At 33.0% G+C, this 22847-nt stretch overlaps 1 protein-coding gene across 1 annotated transcript; it reads right to left on the bottom strand.

Annotated features, from left to right (window-relative positions):
* Positions 1 to 19099: 19099 nt before the first annotated feature.
* On the bottom strand, positions 19100 to 20062 carry LOC126891558 (uncharacterized). The gene has a single exon (XM_050660734.1). It carries the CDS (start codon positions 20060 to 20062, stop codon positions 19100 to 19102), a length of 963 nt encoding a protein of 320 aa, XP_050516691.1.
* Positions 20063 to 22847: the final 2785 nt, after the last annotated feature.

The following is a 22847-nucleotide window of genomic DNA, read 5'->3' as shown; positions in this document are numbered from 1 at the left end:
ATAAAAAACATGATGAAAAAATGTAAAGAAAGTAAGTCTGATTTTTATTTAGCATTGCTCAATTACCGTAACACACCACTGGCTGGATTAGATGTGAGCCAAGTCAGATATTGATGAGTAGAATGCTAAGAAGTACCATGCCATGCACAGCAGAAATGTTAGACCCTAAAGTAGTAGAACATGTTAGAGATAAATTGTTAGAAAACAAACAAAAGGTTGAAAAATATTATAATAACACAGCTCGTGAAAGAGCTCGATTTCATCCGGGGGATGATGTAGTAATACAAAATTGGCCTAATAGAACGTGGTCTCCTGCTAAGGTATTACAGAGTCAAGGGCCCAGGTCATATGTATTACAAACAGGCACAGGTAATACTGTTAGACGAAACTCAATTCATGTGAGAAAATCTAAACACAATTGTAATTTGTTACCGGATCTCTCTGAGAATGTGAAAGAGGTTGATCCTTGCACTAGTGCTGTGGCTGGGCCTTGCAATAATGAAGCTTGTTATGTGACAAGGTCTGGTCGCAGCATTAACAAACCAAGTAGGTTAAAAGATTATGTTTTGTAAAAACGGGGAATTTGTATATAGTGTTGCATATGCTTAATTTAGGTACATTATATGATTGTGAGTTGGCTACAGGTGACAAGGGAGTGGTCTTGTCACTTGACGTTGACACTTAGATACAGCTGTACTTGTTACATACATGGAGTTCTTAATAAATATATAAAACAAGATATATTATTTATATATTACCAATATACCCAGATATAACAATGACGTCGTAAGTGATCTCCGGAGTACCTAGTGCCAAGAGTACTTACTGTTTACCACGTCTTGTGGGGTATACGGCAAATTCATTAAAAAATTAGTCAAAAATCATTACTCGGGGCGTTTTTGGGGTCGCTAACGACGAATATGAATGACATCGGAAGTGATCTCCGTAATACATGGTGCCCAGGGTACCTACTGTTTAATTCATCTTCTGGAGTTCAAAATTCAATAAAAAAATTAGTAAAGATTCATTACTCGGGGGGTTTCTGGGGTCTCTGACGACGAATATGACATCGGAAGTGAACTCCGGTGTACCTGGTGCCCAGTGTACCCAGTGATGTGAGTCGAGAATATTTCCAAGCGAATATTCGCGAACATTGGAAAGTTTCCGAGAATATTCGCCTATAAAAAATAGGAATGTTCTCCTGACTGCGAATATTCCCGGAAACTTTCAAGGGAAAATTCTTGAGAATATTTCCGGGAACTTTCGAGAATATTTCCGAGAACTTTTCATAATATTTCCGAGAACTTTCCATAATATTTTAGAGAACTTTTGCGAATATTTCCAAGAGCCTTTTGGACATAAGGCAAATCAGACCATCACGGCATGTCAGTGACATGACGTGACGTGAATTTACGTGGAAGTAGCGCTATTTAATTCATACGACCGGCTAACCTACACCACTGCCAATTGTTTTTATTTTATTTTCGTGGTTAAATGATTCGTTGATTTTAATTTAAATTTAATTGAAAATTGAAATATTAGCTTCCTAATTTTTATAATAAAATTGTAACTAGTTCCCAAATATCTCTTGCCCGATAAAATAAAATCCAGCTTCAAAAGTACAATAAGGTTATATCATTAAAACTTCCTGTAAAAACTAGGTAGGGTTCAATCCTTAACTGTATAAATAGCCTTATTGCGTCTAAAAATGCTTTACAAATGCTTATGGTCATAGAGGGAGAACATTAAAAATGTTCACTGACTATTAAACGAAACTATCTGGATGAAATATTTTGGATAAAGTTGCAAAAAGTAGCAGTTGTGCTGACACCAATTATTGTGAAATGGATTACTTTATTTCAAGGCAATATGTTTCAAATATCCCAGGTTGTCGAGGCATTTAAGGATACAGAAAATATTTTTATCGAAAATATTCCATTACTTCCAATCAGTAAGTCTGAGGAAACGAATGTTTATCTAAATTAGAAAAAAGAAAGTATCTTTTTATTTTAAAATATTTTTAAATAACATAACTTTTTTAGTTTTAATTATAATGACTAATAACAAATATTCAGAGTATTTCTTAAATAAAGTTAATTAAATTTTAAGTAAGGACGTAAGTTGGGACGTTTAATTTTTAACAGATTTTTTCTGTAGTCGGAATACTACAACAATAAATAAAGATAACTACTGATTTGTATGGTTTATTACATATAAGAATTTCAATAAAAATACAATATTTCCATAAGTTTCCGAAAGTTTCCAATATTCCCAGAAAGTTTCCGGAAACTTTCCGGCGTTTGAATCTTCCCGGAAATTTTACATCACTAAGTGTACCTACTTTTTACCTCTTCTTCTGGAGTTTTCGGCAAATTCATTAAAAAACTTGTCAAAAACTCATGTGTAACATCAAAATGTGACTAATGATTTTTGACTAATTTTTTAATGAATTTGCCGAAAACTCCAGACGACGAGGTAAACAGTAGGTACCTTGGGCACCAGGTACACCTGAGTTTACTTCCGATGTCATATTCGTCGTCAGAGACCCCAGAAATCCCCGAGTAATTAATTTGGACTAATTTTGTAATGGATTTGCCGAAAACTCCAGAAAACGAGGTAAACAGTAGGTACCCTGGGCACCAGGTACTCCGGAGATCACTTCATCATATTCGTTTTCAGCGACCCCCGACTTCAGCGACAAAAACCCCCGAGTAACAAAATTGAACTAATTTCCGCCGATAATTGACGAGTTCTGAATTTTTTAGTATTGTCTATTTGAGATGCACTGTAAGAATGCATTTTTTGTATGCAGTTTTTCAATATTATGTCATGGCTACCCGTGTTGAGCTGCCCCCCCCCCCCCCACTTGCAAAAATTAAAAAACAAATAGCCCTGATTTATGAGCTATTTATGAGCTCTCATATTCCGCAAACTAAAAATTTTGAGCTCGTTCCACTGAGCAGGAATTTAATACCCTAGTGGGCTGATTCAGCCCCGCCCCCCCCCCCACTACTTAAAAATAGGAATATTGAATCGGTTTTTGCGGCAGAATTACGAGCTATTTATGAGCTCTTGAAATTATATAGTTTCGATTTTTGAGCTCATCCCCTTCACCCCCAAACAACCCTTTAATTGATTTAACTTAAGAGAAAGATGCTGAGAAAACTTAAAATATATCGTATTGCGGATATAATTCCTATAGCTTATATACTCTAAGAATAAACTATTAAATCAAGGGCATTTCGATTATTGAGCTACAACCCCTTCGCAAGAAAACCACCCTATCTTCCCGGATTAAGAGAAAGTTGTACTTAAAATGCGTTAAACTAATTATTTGGCGACTACATATCATTTAATAATTTATAAGCTTCCAAATTACGCGCATTTAGATCAGTAAATTGCAATTTATTTTGTATAGTGCAGTCACTGAAGGTAAAAATCAACGATTACCTTCAATTTCGGTGATCCTTCATCGATTTTCACGAAAATTGGTCAGTGGTTAGAGGATACGTCAAGAAACAAAGGTGACATGGTACCACCTTGCGCCTTTACCCTGAGGGTGGATACCGCCCCTTCTCGGGGGTGAAAATTATTTTATAAAAAATAATTGCACAAATCAATAAAAGAACAAATTAAAAGCAAAATTTATTATATAAAGTTAATAAAATAAGTCAATACTTTTTAAGTTATTAAAGATCAAAGATTTTAATTATTTGTGAAAAAAATGCATGTTTTGAAGAGGTTTTTTGTAAATCACTGAAAAACTGTAAGTTTTTACAAAAAAGTTAATAGTAGTTTAATTCGTATAGCTTATATTCTAAGAATAAACTCTAAAATCACGCGCCTTTCGATTATTGAACTACAACCCCTTCGCAAGAAAACCATCCCATATTCCCGGCTTAAGAGAGGGTTGTACTTAAAATAATTTAAATGAATTATTTGTCGACTATATATTGTTTAATAATTTATGAGCTCGCAAAATATACGCATCTCAATTATTGAATTGCCATTTTCTTTCTATAGTGCAGTCACTGAAGGTAAAAATCAACTATGACCTTCGATTTCGGTAAATCTCCATTCATTTTCACGAAAATTCGTGAGCGGATTTTGATACTATCAACTTTTTCTGGATCTTATTTTTGATGGGTATTTCTAAGTACTTTGACAAGTATTTAGTACCTAAGTGTTATAAAATGCATTTTTTTCCCGTTATTTAAACTTGAACCATTAGATTTGAACAGTCGCGGAAAAAAATATACATTTAATTACCAATAACTTACTTTAAATTAACATTAAAGGTTTTTCAAGTAAGCAATTTATTATATTTTTTATTAGCTTCAATTTTAGTGATGAAAACTTTTTTGTAAAAACTTACAGTTTTTGAGTCATTTATGAAAAATCGCTCTAAAGCATGCATTTTCTTTCCAAAAATTAAAATATTTGATCTTTAATAACTCAAAAAGTATTGATTTATTTTAATCACATTATATAACAAATTTTGCTTAAAATTTGTCCCTCTCTCGATTTGTGGGGTTATTTTTAATAAAGTAATTTTCACTCCCGAGAAGGGGTGACATGTACCCCAGGCTAAAACCCCAAGTTGTTATTGTCAATTCGTGAAAATAAATGGAGATTTACCGAAATCGAAGGTAATAGTTGATTTTTACCTTCAGTGACTGCACTATAGAAAGAAAATGGCAATTCAATAATTGAGAAGCGTATATTTTGCAAGCTAATAAATTATTAAACGATATGTAGTCGCCAAATAATCAATTTAAATTATTTTAAGAACAACTCTCTCTTAAGCCGGGAAAATGGGGTCGTTTTCTTGCGAGGGGGTTGTAGCTATATAATCGAAAGGTGCGTGATTTAAGAGTTCATTCTTAGAATATAAGCTATACGAATTAAACTACTATTAACTTTTTTGTAAAAACTTATAGTTTTTCAGTGATTTACAAAAAACTTCTTCAAAACATGCATTTTTTTCACAAATAATTAAAATATTTGATCTTTAATAACTTAAAAAGTATTGACTTATTTTATTAACTTTATATAATAAATTTTGATTTTAATTTGTTCTTTTATTGATTTGTGCAGTTATTTTTTATAAAATAATTTTCACCCCCGAGAAGGGGCGGTATCCACCCTCAGGGTAAAGGCGCAAGGTGGTACCATGTCACCTTTGTTTCTTGACGTATCCTCTAACCACTGACCAATTTTTGTGAAAATCGATGAAGGTTCACCGAACTTGAAGGTAATCGTTGATTTTTACCTTCAGTGACTGCACTATACAAAATAAATTGCAATTTACTGATCTAAATGCGCGTAATTTGGAAGCTTATTAATTATTAAATGATATGTAGTCGCCAAATAATTAGTTTAACGCATTTCAAGTACAACTTTCTCTTAAGCCGGGAAGATAGGGTGGTTTTCTTGCGAAGGGGTTGTAGCTCAATAATCGAAATGCCCTTGATTTAATAGTTTCTTCTTAGAGTATATAAGCTATAGGAATTATATCCGCAATACGATATATTTTAAGTTTTCTCAGCATCTTTCTCTTAAGTTAAATCAATTAAAGGGTTGTTTGGGGGTGAAGGGGATGAGCTCAAAAATCGAAACTATATAATTTCAAGAGCTCATAAATAGCTCGTAATTCTGCCGCAAAAACCGATTCAATATTCCTATTTTTAAGTAGTGGGGGGGGCTGACTCAGCCCCCCCCCCCCACTAGGGTATTAAATTCCTGCTCAGTGGAACGAGCTCAAAATTTTTAGTTTGCGGAATATGAGAGCTCATAAATAGCTCATAAATCAGGGCTATTTGTTTTTTAATTTTTGCAAGTGGGGGGGGGGGGGGCAGCTCCACACGGGTGTCATGGCTAGGGGTCACAAAGTTTCCTGGCGTATTCATGAATCGAGTGCAAAAAGTAAGATCCGTCTTGTCGATTTTTTTTGAGATAAGACCGATTTAGTGCTTTATTGCTTCGCCTATTTTATGTAATTTACTGACATACTCCATTATTTTTTTCTAATAGGTCCAATAACTTTTTGTATACTCGTGTATGTATATGTACTTAAATAACAGTCAATTCTGCATTCCTGTGGGTCATTCGCTGCCCTCTTGGGGCTATAAATTCCTTAAGTACTCGAACGAGTGACGATAACGACTCTGCTTTACCGGATTTATCGGCTTCAAAATCGTTTATGGTTTGTCGGAAATGTTTCGGCACTTTTTTATTCGCATTGAGAATTCATTCCATTCACTGGCATCTGAAATACGTCTTTTTCTTTGGTTAATTATTGTTCGGATTAATTTATGATCTCGTGGACAATGTTTAAAACAAAAATATGGTTTTGCCAATTTGTCTGTTAATTTGTTTATATTTCGACAATATTATTTCCATTGACTGGTCACTATGGAACTTTCATTGTTAGAACGTAAAATTCAAGATCAATAACATGATATTTCGGTACTGAATTTTCTGTAATAAAAAATGTATCTCCAGAAATAAAAAAAAACTCTAGCTAAAAGAATTAAGTGACTTATAATGAACAGAATGTCAGTCCCTATTTTTTTCAGCAAAAAAGTGATCGTAAACAACCCCCTAATCACCACCCTAATTAAAATTTGTCATTTACCTGATTTGGTTTTCTTGATTTATATATTATTAATAGGATCTAGAAGTTTGATCGGCTTAGGATGATTTATTTTAAAAAAAAATTAAGTTAAAAGCGAATACCGAGTTTTTGTGGTTTGGTAAAAAATTACCCTTTCTTCAGAATAGAAAGATTAGCATTAGACATACGAAAAAATATTTAAATAATGAAATTGTAGCTTATTTAATTCCCAAGAACTTGGTTTGCAAAAAAATTTTTAACGCCAAAAATTGAGTGAGCTATTGACAAATAAAACTTTAAATATCATGCAAAAACCACCTTTACCAACCCTTTCAATGCCACCTCTTTTTGTGACTGAGAATTTTTAAAGAATTTAAGATTAATAACGTTATATATCTTGTAAAAACCTACAAAATTCTTTTTTACCGTTTTAACGAACTTTCTAAGCTAAAAAATAAAAAAGTTAAGGTTAAAAAATCAAGATAGGTATTTAAAAAAAAAAGAAAAAAGGAGAAATTCAATTGGAAGTATAATAATGTAAGTTAGCGGTGTTTTTAGTCATTGGCCTTATGTATTCTTCTTTATTTATGCACCGAGAGAAAAAATTCTTGATATAAAGAAACTTTATTAATATTTAAGGAAGATCGACTTGGCATATTGCCTAAGAAATATATCTTTGTATGTAAGATATAATTTTCTAAAATATTTCAAATAAATTCCACTATAGCCAAAGAAATGTATCTTAAACATGATTGAACTATCACTTTCTGGCAAACTTCAAACCCATTTATAAGAAAGAAATTACATTTGATGTTAATTAATTTTATTAGTCATAAAAATATACTTTCTACACATTACAAAACTATTCTTTCTGAGCAATAATATTTCTTAGTAAGGAATATCATTATTTTACTATTAATAATTAATGTATTTAATGTTAAGAAATATATTTCGCAGAGATAAACGTATATTTAGAGTTAAGTTAATATTTCTTGAAAATAAAGTGATATTACATACGGCGAAATAAATCATTGTGTTAAGGTAAAATCATTATTTATTAATAAAACAAGATATAAAACGTTATTATTACATACAAATATTTTCTCCACTCTTAAAACCACTGGCTTCTACACAACAATAAAAGGATGGAGAGGCAAATCCAACTTCCTCAAATTTTCTTTCTTTTGTTAATAGCACCTTGTATATCAGCAATTCACTAAAACAAAATCGTTAGGTAGAAAGAGTAAACTTACTTTAATAAAAAAATTTTTATTAAGATATCTATAGATATTTATTTTGACAAATTTAGGAAATACAAAAAAAAAACAAATACACGGCCCCATATAAGAACTATTAATACTAATAATAATCAGTCATATTTAGTTCAAACATGGCATTATTTAACCTACACATCTTTCTTTATTTTGTTCTTTTTGTTAATGAAATATTAATTATTTATCTGTATAATATTAAGTCACACAATAAACATTGTTTAGCTAAAACAAGAGGGAAAAAACAACCAATGTAAAACATTGAAGCAGACATAATAATATGTAATTTTCTTATAATCTGAAAGAGACAGCATACCTAATCATTAAGAAATTTTATTACGGGAAAGTATTATTAGTTTAAATCTAAGTCATTTAATACATATTAACTAATTCACGGTTTTCGGCAATAACATTTCTTAACCATAAACATATATTTCTTTTAGACTAACTGATTTCTTTATCTCAAATAAAATTAAAGAAAACATCCTCAGCGTTGCAACCGCCATGTTTGATATAGCGTTGTATTGTATATTTTTATAGAAGACGATACATTCAAGAAACCTATTATAGTTGATACATAAGTATACACATTTTTAAAAAGGTACTTACATGTATGAAGTTCTACCATTTCTGAAAGGCCCCGCAGTTGGTTAATAACTCCTTTCTTAATATTGTTCTGAAGCTATATATTATATCATTCTGTCCCAGCTTTAAATTGTGGCATATTTCCCAGTTAGAATAATAAGCTCCTTTATTTCAGAGTCGTCCATCATTATACCTAAAAAGCATATAAAGATACTATTATGTTTCTTTTTTAACCATTCGGATACGCAACAATATTATTATTACATCTTAAATTACTCAATATACTTTTATTTAATACCTATATATGTACGTACCTTCAAAATATCCGCAAATTTTTAAAGAACACCAATAAATCTAACATCCATCTATATGAACATGAACATATCACGCCATCTTGACAAACACTGACGACTAAATCATAAATAGTTAATCTGCGCAATTCTTTTGTGGAAAAAAATCTCTTTGCAAGTAACATTTCGGCATTAATGACAAAGTTTTTATATTATAACCACAGTTACTACAGAGGGTATTTCGCAAGAATTATTTCTTGTGGTTTAAAATATTTATTTGATTGCAAGAAAATTTCTTGTTAACAAATATAAATATGGATTAATTTAACATTATATTTCTTATACTGCAAAATATTTGTAGTTTTCAATTTAAGAAATAAAAACTTTAGGATAAGAAAATTAAATGTAACCATTAATGCATTTCTTAGTATTGAAGAAATTATCTGTAAGAAATTATTGAGTTGTGTTTAAAAAACTCATTTCTTTATATGTGAACCGGTGTGTTTAAGTTAATAGGATATGTTAACTTTTAAGAAATATTGCTCAAAGAAATCGGTGTTTTAGGAGAAAAGAAATTGTTCTCTCGGTGTGTAATATTAATAGATTCTAGAAGTTCGACTTGCTTAGAATGAATAGTTTTTAAAAAACTAAAGTTTAAAGCGAATAACGAATGTTTGCCATTTGGTAAAAATGCCATTTTCTTCAGAATAGAAAGATTAGCATGAGAGATACGAAAAAATGTTTAAATATGAAATTGCAGGTAATTTCATTCCCAAGAACTTGGTTGGATAAAATTTGTTCTACGACAAAAATTGAGTGAATCGTAAATGAGTATACCATCGAATAACATTGAATTTTTAAATATAAAACTAACACTTTCGATAGCAAAGAAGTCAAAAACTATTAATTTTATCAAAAAAATGTATAGAACATTTCTTGCTTAGAATGAATGTTTTTATTTGCGGTCAAAATATAATAAAAAGTGTCCACCCCCGAAATGGGGTGGCATCCACTTCCATGGTAAAAGCGCCTGTCGGCAGGCCCGGTCCCAGGGGTGGGCGAACTGGGCGGCTGCCCAGAGCGGTAAATTTAGGGGCGGCAAATATTAGAGGACAGCCAATTTTTGAAATTGAAGAAAGAATAAATTATGTTTTTAATATCATAAAAAATCAATATTAGGAACAATACCGGCAAAAATGCAGCTGTAAAAAATGAGAATTAAATAAGTGAAACAATAATACATCTCCTTCTACGTCTGATGCCGCCTCCTCTCAGTCCAACGACAGTCACCTAAGACAACCTTCAGCATCTACGTCAGCTACTGATGACACTACTACTGTCCCAGGTAACAACGTTATTATGGATTATGATCCAGCAAATTGGCCAAAAATAATTAATGGTTTTATTTGAACAACTTTGGTAAAAAGAGGCCAAAATTATCCGTTGCAGAGGCTCAGTTGTACCCGAAAGATAATTCAGAGCGTAGATTCACAACTAAATACTATAGTTACAAAATGTGCAATGGTGAAACTGTTGAGAAAAAGTGGTTAATTTATTATAAGACAAACAATTCTGTTTATTGTTTTTTTTTGTCCAATGTCAAAATTAAATTGACTGTAAATGGATATAATACTTAATTGGAAACATATGACTGAAGCTTTCTCCAGTCACGCTAAGTATCCAGCTCATCTAGTGTCACAGCCACAGTGAGTAGAACTAGCAAAAAGTTCTAAATTCAGAAACTCGTCATTGGAAGAATGTAATAGAATGGCTTTTATCAATAATACAGTTCTTAGCACAACAGTGTCTTCCATTTAGGGGCGATTCTGATAAGCTTTTTGATCAGAACAATGGTAATTTCTTAAAGCTTGTTGAGCTCTTTGGAAAATTTGATTCTCTTTTACAAGAGCACATTAGGAGAACAACGAATGGTAGTAACAAGCAGCATCACTACTTGGGAAAAAGTATTAAAAACGAAATTATTCAGCTCATCCATAATGAAATCAAAAATATAATTTTTAATTTTTTGAAATCAGCAAAGTATTATAGCGTTATTTTAGATTGTGCACCTGATATTTCTGGGCTATGATATTTCTAAATGACTGTTGTTGTACGTTTGGTCGATTTAGGTTTCGTTCACAAAGTTTTAAAATTACAGAATATTTTCGTGGATTTACTTTACTGAAAACCAGTGGCTTAGGACTTAGGACTTAGGACAAAAGTTATTTTGCAAAAACGGAATGAACTGAGAATACCTTTGGAAGATATGAGAGGACAAGGGTACGATAATGGGGCAAACATGTAAGGGAAGAACTTGGAAGTTCAACACAGAATTTTGAAAATAAATCCTAGAGCATTTTTTGTCTGCTGTTCTAGCCATTAACTCAACTTAGTCGTGAACGATGCTGCTAAAGCCCAGCAGATTGCTATTTCTCTTCCATAATGACAAAATTACAACTTTTTCTCAGCATCTGCTCATCTTTGGGCTATATTGAAAAATCATATTTCTAGCCTTAACATTGAAACCTTTGTCCAAATTACCTTTGTGGATGGGAAAGTAGAATTGATGCAATTACTCATCAGACACCAAATTGAAGAAATCTACGATGCTCTTGTAGAAATCCGAGAAACACAATATGTGTTTTTAAGCGTAAATCTTTCAAATAAAGTGGAAAATGGTAATGGTATATTAAATAAATTTACACAAAGCACACATCAATAAAAATACAATCGTGATTTAAGTTGATCATCGCTGAAGGAAGGTGGTTAGTCATGGATTTACCCAGGGAGAGGCGGCGGCCGCCGATTTTGCCCAGGGCGGCAAAATCCCTAGGGCCGGGCCTGCCTGTCGGCATCAAATATATTTTGATCCATGGACTGTCCACTACTTATTCTCAAATTTTCAAGCAAATTTTCTGTAAAAATTGCGAGGTGAAAAGCTTTGGTACCTGGACTATAAATGTTGAACAAAACCATCCCAGCATTTGCTCACCATGTTCTTGGAGCTTTTCGCTCATCTTTCTCTTTAGAGTTGGTTTTCTTCTTTTATGTAGTTTGGATTTATCTGTTTTTAGTTGGTGTTGCATTTCAAGCCTCCTCCCCCTGTTGGGAAGGAGTTGTAATATTCAACTATACATTATTATTTTTGTTATCTTTGCTCAAATAAATATACGCAGTCTTTTAGGGCCCGCCAACGACTTCTCCGAACCATTAATTCGATACACTTTTGCCTAAAATTGTATAAAAGTGTCATGTTACATATTAATGTGAGAACGGTGTTAGTTCTGTTTTTGGTATTTAGTCTGTTAGAATATTTTGTAAAGAATACATCGTAATTTATTTGTTTGTATTATTGTAATAATTCGGTTCGGTTAAAATAAAAATAGTTTTTATCTTTTATTTGTACCTTTTGTTATCTTATATGTATTTCTAATACCCCCAAAGGAAAATATCTAGATCCGCCACTGTCACAAAATAGTGCAATAAATAAATGAAGATTCTCAATTTTTTGTGTATTAAAGGACAAATCAGTATTCCTTTTTTACATAAATCACTTTCTTTTTACATAAATAAACAACTCCATTAACACTCTCTTTCATTCTATGTCAATAGCACGATAAATACCACTTTCCATATACAATTCAGTGATTGTATTCTATTCAACTATTTTTTCTCGTTTACGAAACATAAAAGCCGATAAAGAAAATTGCCTAATAGAAATGCATAGCGTTTCTTAATTGAACCAAACTCATTCTACCATTAACCTTCTCGATGTGAATAATCACAAATTAATTCCATGATGAGTAATGTCGAAAATTTAGGCTAACGACCTCCGAAACGTGTACGTTACCGTGTCGGTGGTGTGGAAAGACGAAATAATTGAGTTTTGGTTTTGGTCTGGGAATATTTCGTGAACGGGTTTTAAAAAATGTCTTGAAAATATTGGAAATTGGAAATATCTGGAATTAATAAAGACTTTACTGAAAGTTATACATACCTGTAAAAAACAACAGTAACAAGAAATATACCAGCGAAATGATTATTTATTTAAGGACATAGGCGCAAAATTTCGGCTCTATTGCTTTTTAAATGCATGCAGTTTTTTTCGAATCCTGAGAAAGCTAATAATAAGTATTTTTAAAACATTTAAACGCAGAATTAATTACGTTAATTACGTTATTACCGAGGGCAGAAAGTCCCTGAAAACTTCTATGTTTATTTTAATAAGTTACAGGGGTAAAAAAGAGACAATTTAGTGTAATTTTTGATTTCAAATATCTCATTCAAAAGTTTTGTTTCTTTCGAATGTAATCTTTCTAATTGCGGTAGTAATGTAATCTTTTATTCTGCGTTTAAATTTTTCAAAAATATTTATTAGTTTTCCTAGGATTCGAAAAAAATGAATGCACTTAAAAAGCATTAAAGCCGAAATTTTGCGCCTATCCACTTAATGTACTGATTCATTTTTATTTATTTATTATTATATACCCAATATATCCTTCATCTGGAAGAAAAGTGTCACAACTCAAATACAACGTTTTTCATGAGAGACAAAAACGGATTTTTTAGATCTTAATTTAACTGTAATAATTATCAGTTTTAAATAGCAACCGCTATTTCGATGGTTAAGAGCGCAGATGTAGGTCAAAATACGTTAATTGTTGAGGAGAACGTTTTGAAGTTTTCGTATTACTTTTTGTTTGATACTGGTGACATACCGATATTATCATAATGTTTTTGTAATGAGTTCGGGTATCATTATTAACCTAATGTAGATATTTTTTAAAATATTATGTATTATTGGGTTAAAAAATATTTTTTTTGAAAATGTGTATGGACATACAACATAAGGGTTCTTACTAGAAGGGGAATTTCCCCCCCCCCTCTTAGACCCGCCACTGGTTCTCCCGAAAAGTTGTAGTAAATCGTAATTGCAACAATTTCAGTCCTTACACTGTTTGTCGAAAAGTTGCAAATGGCGGAGATATTGAACAAAATCAATTGCTATAAAATTAATCAGGTCTTACACTCGCACCTTTACCGCATACGTATTACCTTAAATATTGGTTTTATCAAAAAAATGAAAGAGATTAAAATCGTACCAAATTTAATTTTTTTCATTTTTGTAATAGGTACTTATTTGTTGTAAAACTAATAATAAACGAGATAATCCAATAATTCAATAGTTATGCTCAAACTGTCACTATTCCCCCCCACCCCATAACTCGGAAAATGTCGACCGCACGAAAAAAATTATAATAAACAAAATTATAGAAAATCGAATTTTCAACAATTTTAGTTTTTACACTTTTTGTCGAAAAGTTGAAAATGGCGCGGAGATATTGAGCAAAAACGGTTCTCGTTTAAAATCAAGATGGCGGCGAACGCAACGGTTGAATTCAGTCGAGATTTTAAATTTACACTACTATTAACACCCACTAACGATTACAGAAATAAAATTTGGGGCAGCTCGTAATGCAAGGTCAACTGCTATCCCGACTGGGCTACACCTCTTATAAGTACTTAGGACATGAGTAGACTTAGGCAAATATGCAAATAAAAAGGTATGAAATATGCGCATAAATATGCAGTATTTTACGCAAACATATGTGTAGTATTATTGGGATAATCTTTATTTAGCGCTTTATTACAATTATATTTCAAAGCAACAATCCTTATTCTTAACCTAACTTCTCCTGTCAATCCTGACATCCTCTCATTCTCTCTCCAGAGGTTCTGTCTCAAGTACCGACTACGTTTCTGAAGGAAACGTATAAGTGGTTGCATATTGAGCTGACTCTACATTCTCCTCTTTTTACATGAGGTAAGCTACAGAGCTCTCTATGAGAATTCCAGGACCCCAGCAAATATAGAATGAATACTAACATAACATAACATAATATACATAACTTAACAACTATAGTCGGACAAGTAAATCGGGTTTTTAATGTTCCTTTTAGGCCTCAATAACATATCAGGTTCCTGTACAGGTAAGTGTCCACTTTGGACATCACTTTTATTTGGTGAAGCATCGACTCCACAGCTCTGACTCCCATGTATAGTCTCTAAAGTATCAGAGGAATTATTTATATTCTCATTCTCATTTTCTTTGTGGGTCAAGAAGCCTGGAGTTGCTAAGTCGCTGCCGTCAACAAATTTCTTAGGAACTAATTGGTTACTGGTATCAGGAGTATAGTAAGGTGCCTGGACCAAATGCCATCTGTTACGTCTGAATTGACCACTATTAGTTTGAACAACATAAGAGCGTGGTTCTTCACAAATTTCAATTACCTTTCCATATTGCCTAATATCAATAACCCAGACAGAATCGCCCACATCTAAAGGTTGCATATCCTTGGCTCGGTGTCTGCTATTATAATTATCTGCTTGTTTTTCCTTATTTTCCCTTTCTCTTAACGACACTCCCCCCTTAACAACCGAATGTTCCAAATTTAATGACAACTGTGGTAGATTAGTTCTTAATTTTCTAGAGAAAAACAGCTCTGCTGGTGAAAGTCCACACCTTAAAGGTGTAGCCCTATATAGGTCTGGATCCCGCGTATGAAAAAAAAGTTGATTAATAGCAAGCTGAAAATTTGTTAATAGCTTAAGGGTGTCTAGTCGGACAAACTTTGATATATGGGAACACTGGAACAGGGGAAGTTTTAATTGTGGAACAGGTTAAAAATTTGGAACGGTCAGACCACGAAAATGGCACATGTATTTTGTCCGACAGAACAGACTTAAACTCTCCGAACAGAGATTAAACTCTCATGCAAAAATCAGACTGCTATTTATCACCAAATGGGCGTTTTACTAAGTGGAACATGTAGAATATGTCAAATGACAGGAATTATGACAGGTGATAAATAGCAGTCTGATTTTTGCATGAGAGTTTAATCTCTGTTCGGAGAGTTTAAGTCTGTTCTGTCGGACAAAATAAATGTGCCGTTTTCGTGGTCTGACCGTTCCAAATTTTTAACCTGTTCCACAATTAAAACTGCCCCAGTTCCAGTGTTCCCATATATCAAAGTTTATCCTACTAGACACTCTTAAGCTATTAACAAATTTTCAGCTTGCTATTAATCAACTTTTTTTTTCATACGCGGGATCCAGACCTAATAGGCTAAGAGCGCTAAAAATATATCTTCACTATTCTTTTTGGTTAGTTCTTTAGCAGTCTTAACTGCCCGTTCAACTAATCCATTGCTCTGTGCAAAGTATGGGCTACTAGTTACATGAAAAAAATTATAATTTGAAGCAAATTTCTTAAATAATGTTGAAAATTGTGGTCCATTGTCACTACGCACAATATTGGGAATACCATATCTAGAGAATAAAGCTTTCAAGTGATTTATAATAACAATTTCAGTCATGGAACGGAGCTCAAATATTTCAAAATATCTGGATTAGTAGTCCCCGACAATCAAGAACCATTTATCCAGTTTAAAAAGATCTAGCGCTATCTTTTCCCAAGGTCGTGTACACGGTTCTTCTTTGTAAAATGTTTCTTTTATATTTTCACGAGTTTCCACACAATTGGGAAAATTTCTAATCATATTTTCTATTTGAGAAGACAGCCCGATCCACCACACTGTAGATTTGGCCCTGTCCCTGCCTTTGACTACCCCCAGATGACCTGTGTGAATATATTCTAGACATTTATGTTATAAAGCTGCTGGTATAATAATTCGAGAACTTTTTAATAACAAATTTTCACAAAATGAAATATCATATCTGAATTGAAAATATGGCAAAACATGCACGGGAATTTTAGACTTTTCTGGCCATGAAGTCAACGTATATTGTTTTATTATTTGTAAAACAGGGTCATTACTTTGTTCCTCAATTATTTGCTTTATAAACCGATCTTTTATGGGTAAATTGTGAATTACAGATTTAACATACCCCTCGACTTCAATACCTGTCAGCTCATCATTACTAGGTACAGAATTTTTTATGGGACTTCGACTTAGTGCGTCTGACACAACCAACTGTTTTCCTGGGATGTAAACTACTTTATAATTGTAACGCATTAATCTCATCCGAAACCGCTGCAACCTAGGAGTTAATTCATCCACATTTTTCGTCTGTAAAATTTGAACAAGGGGTTTTGAGTCTGTTTCAAAAATCAAATCTTTGACCCCTGTTATATAATCAGTAAACTTTTCAGCTGCCCACGTAATTGCCAGGGCTTCTTTTTCTATCTGTGCATATCGACCCTCTACTTGACTTAATATTCGAGATGAAAATGCCACTATTTCGCGAGAATTATCTAGATTTTCCTGCATCAGACAAGTTCTTATACCAAAACAACTAGAGTCTGAATTTACAACAATAGTTTTGTTCGCATCAAAATATGATAAATTTGGGGAACTTTCTAAACATTTTTTTAGAGTATTTAGAGCTTGAATTTGATCAGGTCCCCATAAGAATACTGAGTCCTTTTTTAGGAGAGATGTTAAAGGTTCTAAAATTTCAGATTTGTTTTTAATATATTTACCAGCAAAATTAATCATACCTAATAATCTTAAAAGTTCTGTTTTATTTTCTGGTTCTGGGAATTCTCTAATTGCCCTGACCCGTTCCGGATCTATTTTTACCCCAGAAGTAGTGATGACATGCCCCAAGTACTTAACGAAGCTAGGACAAATAATCCCCGGACAAATAATCCCGGACAAAAAAGCCCCACAAATTATCCCCGGACAAAAAATCCCCGGACAAATAATCCCCGGACAAAAAATCCCCACAAAAAATCCCGGACAAATAATCCCCACAAATTTTTTTGGACAAAATATCCCCACAAAAAATCCCGGACAAAAAATCCACAAGAAATATTTGCTGCTGAATAGTTCTCTAAAAGTTTTACCGAAATTTTACCAAATTTCGAATTCCAATTCCATGCTGAAAACTTTAAATTTTACATGACAAAGAAGTGTGAGTTTTTTCAAAAATCGTGGAAGATATGGGGAATGAGCTAAGGCCCCGTTCTCATGACAGGCGCTTAACGCGCGTTTTGATAACGCGCGATTACAACTACATACATTTTACTTGAGACCCTTCACATGCCAACGCGCGCTTTAATGATCTAAAACGCGCGTTAGCATGTAGATCGGGCGTTATGAAGCACCTGTCAAGAGAACGGGTCCTTAGCTCATTCCCCATATCTTCCACGATTTTTGAAAAAACTCACACTCTGTTGTCATGTAAATTTTGAAGTTTTTAGCATGGAATTGGAATTAGAAATTTGGTAAAATTTCGGGAAAACTTTTAGAGAACTAATTGGCAGCAAATATTTCTTGGGGATTTTTTGTCCGGGATTTTTTGTGGGGATATTTTGTCCAAAAAAATTTGTGGGGATTATTTGTCCGGGGTTTTTTGTGGGGATTTTTTGTCCGGGGATTATTTGTCCGGGGATTTCTTGTCCGGGGATTTTTTGTCCAGGGATAATTTGTGGGGATTTTTTGTCCGGGATTATTTGTCCGGGGATTATTTGTCCGGACCCCGTAAGGAAGTATCGTCCAAATGGTGTGATGAATGTAGTTAGCAATTGGCTTTCTGGTTTCAGTTTAATTTGGAAGTAACCACTAGTTGTGTCAAGCTTAGAAAATATTATTGAATTTTTCAGTTGAGCCAAAGTATGCTCTATTTTTGGAAGTGGAAAATAAGCTCTTAATATACTTTGGTTGAGCTTTGTGTAATCTCCGCACAACCTAACAGAGTCACCTTTTGGTACACAAACAATAGGACTTACCCACATGGTATGTTCTTCAATTGGTTTTATTATACCCAACTGAAGTAGACGGTCTAACTCAACTTTTAACTTGGGCATGAGTGATAATGGAACTACTCGTGGTACTGATTGGGCAAATGGCTGAACATTAGATTTTAGCTCAAGTTTCATTTCTGTTTTAAATTCCCCAATATCATCAAATATTCCTTGAAATGACTCAGCTATTATTTCTAATGAGTACTTGCTAGCACTGTAGCTCTCTGATTCTGCCCCAAACGCATTTATACTTTTAGATACTAAATTATTAATATAACGTGAACTATTTTTATTAATATTGAGCATTTTTAATTTTATAATTCCTGGTCGACCAAGAATAGGCACCTTCAGATTTTTTACAACATATAAAGATTCTGAACACATATTGTCATTATAAGTCAAATTAACATCAATTTTACCCTCAATTTCTAGTTTTTTATTATCAGGGCCCCCTATGGACTCCTGGCAAACATACATTTTATTTTTGTAAAAATCAGACAACATATTTCTAGAAACACAGCTCACATCAGCACCTGTATCAACAAGAAAAGGCATAACATATTTATTGTCAACTAAAACTAACTTTTGCAAACCACTGATCGTTATCATAAATGTAAATGTGTCTTAGATGAAAATCAAAGTTATTTACCTGTAAGTTTTCGATTTCATTTTCTATTCCTACCTCACTTTCAGCACAGTTTTGACCTTGAACTACTCTTACATTCCTGCCGGATCTACACCTAGCTTGCCAATGTCCTTTCTTTCCACATAATCGACAACGACTCTCTTTTGCTGGACATCTTTCTCTGCTGTTGCAGCTTGGTACACTACAGTATGTACATTTGTAGTTTTTGTTGGATTTCCCCTGTGTGTTCTGTTGTCCATATTTATTTGGTTCTGCTTGTGACTGTGACCAGTAGTTACCTCTGTGTGCATTGACCGTAGGTACTTCTTGTACTCGTTCTTGCCTAAGAATCTTGTTTTGAGAATTCTGCAGCTCGGCTTGACGTAATGTTAATACAGCTTCCCCTAATATTAGGTTCTTTTGGAGTTGTAACCTCTCACTTACTTTTACATCTAAAACTCCTACTACTATGCGGTCTCTTATTAACTCATCTTTTAGAGCCCCATAACTACAATGCTCTGCAAGGCTATGAAGTGCAGTGATATATGCATCCACCGACTCCCCTGGCTGTTGACTAGGTGTGTTGAACTTGAATCGTTTAAATATTACGTTCTTTTGGGGTATAAAATGAGCATCAAATTTCTCGATAATAATACTATATACTTGCTGTGCGGGTGTTAGATTAAATTGAGTTATAATTTCCTCCGCTTCTGCCCCCATTAGATACACTAGCATATCCATTTTTTCAGCTTCTGGTTTGTTTATAAAACCGCTAACGGACATATATCTTTGTAACCTCTTTTTCCACTGATTCCATGATCCTGGAAGGGAGAAATTAAACTCAGAAGGAGCTGATACTGTTGCCATGTTGGCAAGCACGTGGCTCTCTGCTTGATTCTCTGCCATTCCTGGATTTATTTAACTCTATTTCTGCTCTTCGAAGAAGGTTCTACTTGCCAAATAGTCCTCGGAGTGTCTGCAAGTTCGCTGCCACCATGTAGTATTATTGGGATAATCTTTATTTAGCACTTTATTACAATTATATTTCAAAGCAACAATCCTTATCCTTAACCTAGCTTCTCCTGTCAATCCTGACATCCTCTCATTCTCTCTCCAGAGGTTCTGTCTCAAGTACCGACTACGTTTCTGAAGGAAACGTGTAAGTGGTTGCATATTGAGCTGACTCTACAATATGCACGTTTATCTAGAAAATATGCATGTAATTAAAAAATATTTACAGTATTTTTTTATTTACAAACATATTTAAAATATCTCCACATGGTGTATTAATAATTAGCATGTATATATTTTACTAACTTAGCTCATTAATTATATATTTAAGTATTTAAGTATTTTAACCAATAAATAATTGATATTATTTGGAATTGTGGTAACAAAAAATAATTATCAAATGCTGTTCAAAATTTTCTAACAAATACTTATGGTTTCTATCTGATTACATAGAAAAACTTTTTTCGATATTAACTGATGTAATGGGGGCATTTTTCAAATTTACGATAATAGTTGGTTCTAAATTAAGTGCTTCGAAAAATGTCCCAGCTAGTACTTGAACCACTTGAGAAAGAATCTGATAATAACCACTGTTTTTTTTTTCATTGTTGCTTTATATTTTTGAAAAATTTCCTATCCAATATCTATGTATTACTTTTAACGTTTTAAAACAATGATTCAAATTCTTTTATTTAAAATGTACTGTCTAACAATGATAATTAAATGGAGGATTCTAATTGAATAATAGTTTTCTGAACAAAACTATAGTTTGATTTTATGAATGACACCACGACACTGAACTGTCTATTTACGGCATTTTCAAAGCACAATAATTATTCACAATTACGAAGACACGTGTTCACGACTTATTTTACAACAAAAGCGAAATGAGCCGCCAAATAAAAATTTTTACCTAGAGATATAAACTGGCTGATTTTGGAACCTTTGTAACCAAAACGTGACTGTGTACATATAATAAGCCGCTCTTTTATTAGTTACTACCTTCAGGTACCCAAAATTTGAATGTGTACCAAGAGATTATAAAACAAAATTAAATATTGAGATTTCCAAGCTACTTGTTACAGTAATATAAAAATATATGTATAGTTACAATCAAAATTTAAAATTATATGCACTTTATGCACACTTATATTAAAATATGCCAAATTGGAAATTTTTGCATTGTTTATGCATTATATGCAAAATATGCAATTTGCGTATTTGCCTAAGTCTCGACATGAGATACGCATAGGAAGAGATAATCAAACGTGCGAACTAAGCCGCCGCATAGTACTCACTTGGGTGGTATTCGGCAAGCTGAGCTATGTCTTTAAGTCAGAACTGCCTATGCGTCTCAAAAGAAAAGTCTTTGATCAGCGTGTGTTGCCAGTACTTACCTATGGTGCAGAAACTTTAACAATAACTAAGAAAGTAAGAAATAAAATTTGTGTTAACCAAAGAGCCATGGAACGCTCAATGTTAGGCATTTTTCATCGGGATCGAATTACGAAGAGGGATATAAGACAAATACCATAGAAATAATTATGACCCTAAAGTGGAACTGGGCTGGACACATAGCTAGAATGTCGGACAACAGATGGACACAGCGAATAATACACTGGAGACCAAGACAAGAAGCATATCGAAGTAGAGGTCGTCCGCCAACCAGATGGTCTGATGACTGATGACACACAACAGATCGACAAAAACTGGATGCAAACAGCACAAAACAGAAATGCACGGAAAAGACTGAGGGAGACATATATCCAGCAGTGGATACATCCGGGTTGAATAATGTGGTAGTCCTAATCCCGGTTTATTGTAACAAGGACTTATAAGTTTAGTTTTGTTTGAGCTCAGATAAATGTTGCTATTGCTGTTTTAAAGTCTTGATCGTACCAGTATTCATGTCTTCCAATTATTTTCTATTTGGTTCCTATTACTTTGTATGTTGTTTCGTCTTTTTTGAAGTTATACTTCTTTAGGCACGAGGGTAAATTTTTATTTTGCTGGGCGCATGCGCACACAGACAGTATGGTATGAAACGCTATGAGGGATCTGATTGGGTGTTAAAATCATCTGTTAATAATTGTTCAAATGGAGCTTCTGGATAAACAAAATGTTGTGTATATTAATTTTTATTGTTGTGAGGACAGTGACAAAAAGCAAGTTCATAATTGTAGTGACTTTTTAAATAGTTTTTAAAAGCAACAGGTACGTACCTTATTGTAAATGTTTCAGTATTGTAATAAAAAATTACAAATTAGGTTAATACCCAAGTAGCACAATAAAAACATTTTAGTTTTATTTAAGGTTTTTAAAGGTTTTATTGTGGTAAATAAGAAGATAATGGTTTTAAAGTTACCTTGTAGATATACTGCCAGAACTTTAAAACTGTTAAGCATTTGTCTCTGGTTTTAAAGTATCTAATAAGAGTATCAAATAAGACTAAATAATTTTAATAGATAATTTGTCTTATTGTAGTTTTAAAATGGTTTATTCTCAGTTCACTTTAAAACTAATTAGATTTATCAAGAACTTCCGGACTCTTTGGTTTTATTAGATTCTAGTTTGTTATCTTTTAGTTTTATTGCAGTTTTAAAGATTCCCCTAATATGACTAATAAAACCTATTATTAAAACTAGTTGATCTCAAGACTATTATGCCAGTAAAACATATG

The sequence above is a fragment of the Diabrotica virgifera genome, chromosome 9 (genome assembly GCF_917563875.1).
Source record: "Diabrotica virgifera virgifera chromosome 9, PGI_DIABVI_V3a".
Taxonomy (NCBI): Eukaryota; Metazoa; Arthropoda; class Insecta; order Coleoptera; family Chrysomelidae; genus Diabrotica; species Diabrotica virgifera.
This window is presented reverse-complemented; position numbering and strand designations above follow the sequence as displayed.

What these genes read in the sequence shown, in the direction of transcription:
- LOC126891558 (XM_050660734.1), bottom strand. Translation starts at nt 20,062, where the DNA reads ATGGCAGAGAATCAAGCAGAGAGCCACGTGCTTGCCAACATGGCAACA.